The sequence below is a fragment of the Mugil cephalus genome, chromosome 22 (assembly GCF_022458985.1).
Source record: "Mugil cephalus isolate CIBA_MC_2020 chromosome 22, CIBA_Mcephalus_1.1, whole genome shotgun sequence".
Classification (NCBI taxonomy): domain Eukaryota; kingdom Metazoa; phylum Chordata; class Actinopteri; order Mugiliformes; family Mugilidae; genus Mugil; species Mugil cephalus.
Window position 1 is genome coordinate 3,227,425 of NC_061791.1, and position 10,546 is coordinate 3,237,970.

Below are 10,546 nucleotides of genomic sequence, written 5' to 3' on the forward strand. Positions count from 1 at the left end.
CACCCCACCGTGCTCAGGGAGGTTTATTCCAACCAGATTACAAGTGTTTACATGGTTATCGGGAGGTCGTATTTCCATATTGAGCTGATTATCTTGTTATTTAACGTGGGATCAAAGTCAAACCTTTGGCTCTGGCTCGTGGAACGTTGCCTTTTGTCTATAGAAATATGTGGAACATAGGTAACTTCCTCCTGGTTAATGAAGCAACAACTTGATTTACACTCACCTGACAACAGTCAATGCAAACTTGCACCAAGTTGGAAATGTTCCAGAAACATAACAGGAGTGTCTGGTTGTAATGAAGACGACAAAACAATTTGCATCGTTCGTTATTGAGTTTTATTTCCTGCTTTGGTGGTGGGGGATTTGTTTTTCCTCTAAAAGGAAAAACATACGTATATGAGAGCTGACGTGTTAATGTGAGTCATGTTTGTTTTTTTATCAGCTGGAATGAGACAAGTTCACCGACAAACAAAATGCTGCGAGCCCAAAACGCAGGATGATAAACATTAACCTCTAGTTAAAGAATATTCATCTTTTCCACCACGTATTTATATATTATATTATTAAAGTGGAGATTAGGAAACAGGTTTTGAAACATTTAAATGTTCACTTGAAGCAGCGACGACTGACAAATTCCTTTCTCTTTCATTTTCACTTCCTAATGCGTCATAATAGTGTGGGCCCAGCTAGATTTAAGATTAAAACGTTTAATGCACAAATTGAGTCAGACGGTGTGAAAGAGTGAAACAAAGAATGTAGGAAACACTTTTTTAGAGAATGATTGAAGTCTATTTCCAGGTTTCCAGTGGCCCAACCTTTATCTACAAGTCTTATCGATAAATGATCTGTGAGCAGAAAATAGATTAACACCACATCCTCCTCTCACCTCGCTGCATACATGGTGTAGTTGGGGGTAAACAACATGTAGCGTATGTTGTTTAGTGTATCGTTTCCAGAAGAGGTTTAGGAAAAAAAAAAAAAAAAGAGAGAGAAATCGCCCACTGGCTCATGCATATTCATCAACTTACCTAATTACTATTCATTCCTGGCAGTGCGGTTCCAGGTGCTGGTGGTAGTCAGGGCTGCACTCGACCCTCAGTTCATCTCTTCAAGGCTGTGGAGGTGGGGGGGTGGTGGGGGTGGTGGTGGTGGAGGTGGTGGAGGGTGGAGGGGGTCACATGAACAGGATGCACCGGAGGCTCAGTTTGACTCTGTATTCACCTACGAGGTGAAACGGCTGGAGTCACATACTGATGATACAAGAACAATAAAATAAGACACGGCCTCTAAAGGCTTTGAAAGGAGGAAAACATGCACTAAATATTCAAATAAAGATCAGGTTACTCAGAAATGCACCGGCCCTTTGAAATAAAATCTGATTACACTTGTTGGATTATTTCCTTACAGGGATAAAACTGGAAATATAGCTGCATAAGAAGTAACTGTTTAATCCACACCAGCCTCATGAATATTTATTCTAGAAGGGCTGAGTGACTTGAGACAGTAGGGAAAATTACAAAAAAAAATAAAAATACATATTTCAATACAGTTTCAACAAATGCAGAAAAATAGGACTCGAGATGAAACAATAAGGAACCAAAGGCTTCAACACAAGGGTTATATAGACTTAGGACTTAGGACGAGTTCAGAACAAACACAGAGGGAAACTTGACTAACAATTAACATAAAACAGCTAATATACAGTGGGGGAAATAAGTATTTGATCCCCTGCTGAATTTGTAAGATGCCCACTTCCATAGAAATGATCAGACTCTGGTTTTTATGGTTGTTTACTGGTTATGGGTATAGACAGAATATCAGTCGAAAATGCATAAAAAACACACAATCTAAAAGTTATAAATTGTTATGTATTTTATTAAGGGAAATAAGTATTTGATCCCCAACAATTCACTTAGAATTCAGGCTCCTACAGATTGGCTGGTGCGCATGTGGCACACAGCTGTGCTCAGTCAACTAATTACCAATACTCCTGATCTTAACTCGTCATGTATATAAAGCACACCTGCTCTAAGAATCAGTTTCTTACATTCCAACTTCTACAGCACCATGGGCAAGACCAAAGAGCTGTCAAAAGATGTCAGGGACAAGATTGTAGACCTGCACAAGGCTGGTATAGGTTACAAAACCATCAGCAAAAGGCTTGGTGAGAAGGTGACAACTATTGGTGCCATTATTCGCAAGTGGAAGACCCATAAAAGGACCATCAACTGTCCTCGGTCTGGAGCTCCCCGCAAAATCTCGCCTCATGGAGTGAGGATGATGATGAGAAAGGTGAGGGAGCAGCCTAAAACAACACGGCAGGAGCTTGTTAATGATCTGGAAGCAGTTGGGACCTCCGTCACCAAGAAAACAGTTGGCAACACACTGCGCCGTTATGGATTGAACTCTTGCAGTGCCCGCAAGGTCCCCCTGCTCAAGAAGGCACATGTACAGGCCCGCCTTAAGTTTGCCAGTGAACATCTAAATGACTCAGAGAAGGCTTGGGAGAAAGTGCTGTGGTCTGACGAAACCAAAGTTGAGCTATTTGGCATTAACTCGACCCGCCGTGTTTGGAGGATGAAAAAACGTGAGTATGACCCAAAGAACACCATACCCACGGTTAAGCATGGAGGTGGAAACATCATGTTTTGGGGCTGTTTTTCAGCAAAGGGTACAGGGCAACTTCACCGCATTATGGAGCCAATGAATGCAGCCATGTACTGTAACATCTTGGACAAAAACCTTCCTCCTCAGCAAGAACACTGAAGATGCCTCGTGGGTGGGTTTTCCAACATGACAATGACCCAAAACATACTGCCAGGACAACAAAGGAGTGGCTCAAGAAGAAGCATATTAAGGTCATGGAGTGGCCTAGTCAGTCTCCAGACCTTAACCCGATCGAAAACCTGTGGAGGGAGCTGAAGCTCCGAGTTTCCAAGAGGCAGCCAAGAAACTTGAAGGATTTAGAGACTGTCTGTAAAGATGAATGGGCCAAAATCCCTCCTGCGCTGTGTGCAAACCTGGTGACCAACTACAAGAAACGTCTCATCGCTGTGCTTGCCAACAAAGGTTTCTCTACAAAGTACTGACTTGTGTTGTGCTTGGGGATCAAATACTTATTTCCCTTAATAAAATACATAACAATTTATAACTTTTAGATTGTGTGTTTTTTATGCATTTTCGACTGATGTTCTGTCTATACCCATAACCAGTAAACAACCATAAAAACCAGAGTCTGATCATTTCTATGGAAGTGGGCAAACTTACAAATTCAGCAGGGGATCAAATACTTATTTCCCCCACTGTACCTAAACTAAACATAAACTAAGTGAACAAAAAGATCATCTTTAACCTAATAAATCCTATTTAAAGGAAACCTTAAGGCTTTTCCAGTCCAGTCCCCCTTCATCTACCTCTTAAATGGGTTTCTCCACTTCCTTTAAAAGGTTTTCTCAGCCACGTTTCACCCAAATAAACTGCAAAAGGATTAAAGCAAATTTGAGACCAAAACACTGTGTGTAGTTTTATTATCTGTATCTGTGTGTGAGTAAAAACATTTACAAAAACTTGATTTCCATCCGTTATAAAACACAAATGTTGAAGCTTAAAGCCAAAGCAGGGGCAGAGGGAGAGGGGGGAGTGGCAAGAATAAACCCCATTGGACACACAATTAGGCCACACCCCCTAGTATCTGATGAGTCATCAGTATTTTAAAATGGTTTTCTCGGAATTTACTGAATCTAAAACACGTAGAAAAATGACTTTTTTTTTTTGGTCTGTCTTAATCTCCTGAGACCCGGCGTCCTCATACGGGGACATTATGTTTTATTGTTTTATGTTTTTATGTTCTTCTTGTTCTTCCTGTTGTCCTCATAAGGAGACACTTTTATCTGCCATGTAGTGGTAGCGAAGGGTCAATGCACTTGTTTATTTATTCTTATTAACTTTTTTTAGTTTGAAATTACATGAAAATTTAACAAATTCACAAGTACTCGTTTGAGGACGTTGGGATTTCATTGTTTCCAATTCTGCTTTTGCATTAAAATAAAGTTTTAACAGTTTGTTACACATCAGGGACTTAAATTGTAATACGCAGTGATGTTTTCTTGTTTTTTTTAAACTACTTCCTGTTCTAAGATGATGCTTATGTTTTATACTTCTTACTTCCTACTAATAATAAAAATACCTAAAGATCTTAATCTTATTTCAAACAAAATTAAGATGCATTCTAACCAAATGCTTGGGTTTCAGGTGGTTAAGATAAAACAATACTTTAAAACTTTGTTTCAGTGAGTATATTGATTAATTTAGAGTAGACGCCATCTTTAAGAACTCTGCAAGAACCAAAAACATCTAATTTATGTTGATCCTGCTCTATGTGTTTTATTCATTGTATTCTGGTTGTTCTTTAGTATTAAATTGTGTCTTTTTTGTGTCTTTTTGTGGTCTTTCCTGTCTCCTTCAGGCTCAGCCAATGGAAGATACTGCTGCTCCAAGATTTTCGTCAACCACCGCTGTTTCTCAGGACCCTACCTCAACAAGGGACGGATCGCGGAGCTGCCTCAGGCTGTGGGACCCGGAAAATGCACACTGGTCCTCAAAGAGGTGGGCTGATGTCAGAGTCAGCGGGGTGGGTGGGGGGGGACGGGGGACGGGGGGGACGGGGGGGACGGGGGACGGGGGACGGGGGGGCGCAGGTTTAATCAAAGAGTTACCCACGTTCAAAGGGAGAGGGAAGCCGGCGGAGACTGGAAGAGGGAGGAGGTGAAAGATGGAGGACTAGACAGCGATGTCTTGTTAACCACCTGCAGTTTCCCAGCAGCGCCTTCATTTTAATGTGAGGAGCTGTCAGTCAAGTGTGTTTACACGTACACAACCATCGCTACCGCTCAGCAAAACACAACTCTTAATTTCTCCAGAGACCGCGTCGGTTGCAACGTACTTCCTGCGTTGTGTGCGAGGATGCAACTCCTGTCCACAGTTTTTTGATTCTTTTAATTTCATTGTTTTGTTTTGTTTTGTTGTGTTTTGTTTTGTGCGCCGGCCTCCAGCTGCTGAGCATGCTGATCAACGCCGCCTACAAGCCCGGCCGAGTCCTGAAGGAGCTGCAGGAGCTGGAGGATCAGAGCTGGGACTGCCAGGAGGAGACCCTCAAAGCCAAGTGAGGAGAAAATACTAATTCAGTCTGCGCTTGTTTCTTGTTTCCTCCTCCTCTTACGTTCCTATGTGTCCATGTAGCTGCCCTCCATTGATTTTTGATTTTTTTGTTGCCTCGTGTAGGTCTGTGCCTCCATCCACTAAAATTATTCCACAGTTTCAGGCTGCTCGCTCTGTGTTTTCTAATCAAAAGCTGACGCGTTTCTGCAGCTGCAAAGAGAAAGAAAGAGTTTGTAGTGAGTCACCTGTGGTGGAGGCATCTGCCTCGTCAGTGGATTCACTTTATTCAGTTTATGTTCACTACGTCAAGACGAGCTGACAGAGAGGAGGGGCGTTAATTCAGCTTCATTTTATCTAATAAACTGATGACATTTTTTTTTAGAATATCTATTTTCTAACACTCAAAATTTGACTTTCTGAACGTGATTCTTGTCCCAGTTGTCCAGTTAAAGTCGGATTAAGGCAATTATTCTTTTTTTTTTTTTTTGCATATAAACATACTGACGTACTGATTTAAAAAAAAAGACCATGCAAACAGTCCAAAACCTAAATATATGTGATTTATTATCATATTGTAGAGCAACACTCGCAATTTTAAGAAGTTAAACCCTCATGTTTTCATATTTTAGTTTGAAATAATAATAATAAAAGAAAAGGTCACTATGTAGTGGAGGACGATATTAGAGGCACCAGTTGTTCGGTTTTAATTTATTTCTTTATTAAATCTGAAAATAAAACACTCAAAAGACACAATCACAGCCTTAATTATTGTCTCTGGATTAAAAAAAAAATTCAGTTCTGTAAATTATATGATCAAACTTCTGATCATATAAAAGGTTTTTACATTTAGGAAGTTAGAATTATCTATTGCTTTCACAAAAACTAAACTAATGTCCACGAATGATTGATTAATTATTCTTTCTTTGTTCTTTTTCCCTCTTTATTATTAATAAATATTAAACCTCGAGAGCCCTGTTACTGTTACTGCTTTAATTTTGTTTTGTTTTTAAAACGAAAAAACAAAACTAATGAGATTTAATTTCTAATCTGAAACTGAAAACCAGCTCCTGGATAAACGCTCCAGACTGAAGTCATTAGATGAGATGTTGCTAAACTGACCCTTTGTCCTCGTGCAACTACAACCTTTCACATCCTCCCTGTGCAGGCGACAATCATCAGGTTTAATCCCTCTCTCTGCTCCTTCCCTCCAGATACAAAGGGAAAACCTATCGCTCCACCATCCGCATCGTGCGCCTGGCAGACCAGATCCCAGACTTCTGCCAGAAGGTGTGTTCGAAGCTGCAGTGCTGCCCCAACCTCTTCAGCCCCGTCCTCGTCACCGACAAGTGCCCGAAGAACTGCTTCGTCCAAACCAAAACCAAATACAGTGAGTCCCCCCGTAATTATACGCGTCACTTCCCCGCGCCCACAGCTATGAAGTCAAAGCTGCAGTCACAGTGTATAATTGCCTCTGATGAGCGGCTAACTTTTGTTTTTGTTTTTTTTTTTGCTGCATTGTTGTTCTGCTGTGCAGCTTATTACTACGGGAAGAAGAGGAAGCTACCGAAGCTGGTCAGAGGAGACGAGGCGGCGGAGGGAGAGCAGGCCAAGCCCACGCGGCGCAGGAAGAAGAGGAAAGCTATCTTTGTGCAGAAGAAGAGACGCTCGTCTGCTGTCGACTACACTCCGGCCGGTTCCCCCCAGGTTCAAACGCTTCCACTCACCTCATGAAACAAACCCACTTAAAGACAGGAAACTCACACAGACGGCACGTACGCGTGTTTCCTGAGTTAAGTAAGTCACGTAGGTGTCGGCGCCCAGTCAGCCATAACATTATGACCACCGTGCTAGTGTTGTGTGGCCTTAACACACTGTAGCTCTTCATGGGAGTCACTGTGGTCGTAATGTTGTGGCTGGTTCAGGGAGTTTATGGATCAAGTCTGAGTCCAGGAGAAAAGACCTGCAGGAATCTAAAAAAAAAAAAGGATAAAAGTTACAAAACCAGGAGCTTTTAGGAGTTTTTAACTGATGAACAGAAGCTTCATACAAACAAACAAAACGTCTCCATAATCATCCTCCTGTTCATAAGAGTTAAAACTCAAACTTCATTGGAGCAGATTGTCGATAATAAGATAAATAATAAGAAGTTTCAAATGTAAACGACAAAACAACCTGACACTGACGCACATCAGACGTAAAAACCTTAAAGTGCATTAGTCCTCGTCAGTCACGAGAAGGTTTCCACATGTCATTAAAAAGTGGCCTGTGTCTGACTCATAAATCACAGAGAATTATCTTATCACTGAAGAGCTGCTCTCAACTACAACTCATTATTTTTATTTACTTCCACCAACGGAGCTAAAATTAGACGCGTTTGCGTCTTCAGATCCGAACTTAGAGTTTTCAGATTCAGAAACCGACCTGAGCAACGAAGAATCTCCACAGATTTACAGCAAGCTACTTCCTTTTCTGCTCCTCTTCAGTGTAATGTTTGGCACTAAAACCTGTTACAAACCACAGAAAGAAAGTTTTCTGTTTTTCATCCGTTCCGTATTTTGAAGTGAGACATTTTACAAACTAATCAACAAAGTGATTAACTAAGAATAGTCAATCATGAAAGTGATCTTTATCTACCATCTTTTTTTTTGTTTGGTTTTAATAAAACAAATCAGCCCAGATTTTGCTCTTCAAAGACACGTTTTTATTCTAAATTCGACCTCCTGAAATCCCAGAAACAAAAAACTAACGCTCCTGTTCCTCCGTCCTTCCCTGCAGGACAGCGACGAGGGGGAGGAGGATGAGGAGATGGCGCTGCAGTCGGGCAGCGAAGGCACCAGCTCTGAGCCCCGCGAGGACCAGACGGACGCCTCCTCGGTGGAGGTGACGAGCAGCCGTCCTCGGCGGGCGGCCGCGCTGCGCCGCGCCGTCAGCGCCGGGAACGCCACCGCGCTGCAGGACGTCCCCGGGGGACGCAGGAGGTCCACGCGCTCGCTGTCCGCCTTCAACCAGAACAACAACAAGTATCAGCCGCCCAAAGGACAGGACGTCCAGGTGAGACCGGAGGCGGCAGCGGTCAGCCATAACATTAGGACCACAGAGGCAGATCTTCTAGCTTCCAGGATTTAAACTCGTGCAGCCTCAATTTAAAACGTCTGAGTGCAGCTTAAATCTATTGATGGATACCAACACTAGGTACCATAATGCTAATGGAAGTAGTTTTTAATTAGCTTAGCCCCCGACACTCTTTCACCTGCATGGATTGAAGTGAACCTTCAAAATGTCTAAGGACAAAAGTTTGTCTGGACTTAAAAGATGCAGAACCTGCAACAAGGGACACTTTTCTCCATCATGGACCATCCATCCCATCCTATTACAGCAAACATTAGAAGGTCAGAGGAGCTTGTTCAACGCGACAGAACTTCTTTTATTCCACATTCTATCCAGCTGCATAACAGCTCATATCTTTGTGACGATTAAGCTGCTGTGACCAATTAATTTCCCTTGTGGATCATTAAAGTCTGTCTAAGAATTAGATTCAACATCTGACCACGCATTTCTTCTTTTAAAGCTGAGAAATGTAGCGTCTTTGACCCCACGCCACTGGTTTTATTAGGAGGATTATATATTGGTTCATTTATTTCTCAGTCTTAGTTGTATGTAGAGTTTTTAAATTAACATTTAATTCAACTTGCACGTCACAAAACGCCTTCAAAAACATAACTTCACAAACAGCACCAGATAAAAGCTCAACTATACCCGACCTTAAATCACCTCCAGCGTGAGATTCTTCATCTTCTACCACAGGGAACAAATCAGCCAAGAGATCTAGACCCTGGAAGAGCTCAGTGATTTACCAAAAAAATAATAAACTCTGGCTCAGCGTTTGTGATTAATGTGTGTGTGATTAATGTGTGTGTGTGTTGAGGTGGAGGAGGAGGACGGTCAGCTGGTCTTGGACAGGAACCCTCTGGAGTGGAGCGTAGACGAAGTCGTCCAGTTCATTAATTCCACCGACTGTGCATCTCTGGCCAACATCTTCCAGGAGCAGGTTATTCATCAGCCGATAAACTTCAATCAGCGACGTTTTATTATTTTTTTTATCTGATTAGATATTAAATGTCTTGTCCGTGGTCTCCTCTGCAGGACATCGACGGTCAGGCCCTGCTGTTGCTGACTCTGCCCACGGTCCAGGAGTGTATGGACCTGAAGCTCGGTCCCGCCATCAAACTGTGTCACCAGATAGAGCGCGTCAAGGTTGCCTTCTACAGACAATACGCCAACTGAAGGGCTGTGAACGCACCACCATCATCACCCCCCCGCCCTCCTTCGTCTGGAGCCCTGAGGAAACGAGCCGGATCGGCTGCCTCCTCCTCGGGGAAAACTGTTTTTTTGGTGGATTTTCCAAACGACAAGAAGAAACTGCTGTTTTTTGTTTTTTTTTTTTGTTGTTGTTTTTTTTTTTGGACCGGTTGCGTTTGAAAAAGCACAACGACAGGAGGACGTTCGCCTACGAGAAGCTGAAGGATTCATTTCACGTGAAGATGTTTCTGCGGCAGCCACAAGAAAAATTAAATGTATTCATCCCCACACACAGAAGCGGATCCGCATCTGATCCGCGAGAAAAAATGGTTTAGGGAAGCGGAGGACTGACTTCTGAAGAGACGTTTGTTTTATTTCTTACTTTTATTTTCCAGTTTATTTGATAGAGGAGCATCATAGCGTTTTAAGTTAAAAAAAGAATCTCAACTATGAAGACTATTCCCCGACTTGCTGTGACGTAATTGGTCCTGAAAATAATTATATTTGAAAAGTATTTAACGGAGCCAGAATAATATATTTGGAATATTTATTGTTATCCTTGTTGTTGATGAGGAAGAAGTATTTGGATGAAGAGAATTGATGAGTTATATCTTGAAGTCAGTATCGAGTCCTTTCTGCTGACACCAAACCCTTTATTCAGATTCACACACCGAGAGGTAAAAAATAAAGAGAGACCTTGAGAGATTGTGTTGGTGGAGAGAATGACGCCCTCCTTGTTACAGTAATATTACAATCATGTAAGCTATTTTGTGTCCATCTATGCAATTGTGTTGCAGATATTTTTGATAAGTAAGAAAATAAATTTCTATTGATTTTTACGCTTTTGTCTCACGTCTTCCTTCAACTTCTGATTTTTAAAGTTGACTTTAGTGAGAGAAACACTGAATCTGTACGTTTTAATTAAGCTAATTCTAATTCTAGAAGCACTTATGTTTTACGGAGCTTTTGGTGGCTCATTACTTGCTACAGATTATGATTAAATTAGATAAAAAAAGGATAAGATGACAGCTACACTAATACAAGAACATCTCAGGTTTATTATAATCTGTTTTTTTTTTATTTTACT

General features: G+C 41.6%; 1 protein-coding gene across 3 annotated transcripts in view; it reads left to right on the forward strand.

Annotated features, from left to right (window-relative positions):
- The window catches only part of sfmbt2 (Scm like with four mbt domains 2), a 56,999-nt gene extending 46,701 nt beyond the window's left edge, over positions 1-10,298 (forward strand). For 2 of the 3 annotated variants that reach the window (XM_047575120.1, XM_047575121.1), the window contains 7 exons: positions 4,469-4,608; positions 5,055-5,164; positions 6,372-6,547; positions 6,695-6,864; positions 7,936-8,211; positions 9,086-9,208; positions 9,304-10,298. In XM_047575120.1, coding sequence (XP_047431076.1) covers positions 4,469-4,608; positions 5,055-5,164; positions 6,372-6,547; positions 6,695-6,864; positions 7,936-8,211; positions 9,086-9,208; positions 9,304-9,444 — 1,136 coding nt within the window. In that variant the 3' untranslated portion in view covers positions 9,445-10,298. Of the gene's footprint in view, positions 1-4,468; positions 4,609-5,054; positions 5,165-6,371; positions 6,548-6,694; positions 6,955-7,935; positions 8,212-9,085; positions 9,209-9,303 lie in introns of those variants that run through there. The other variant, XR_007111243.1, reaches the window with a different exon arrangement.
- Positions 10,299-10,546: the final 248 nt, after the last annotated feature.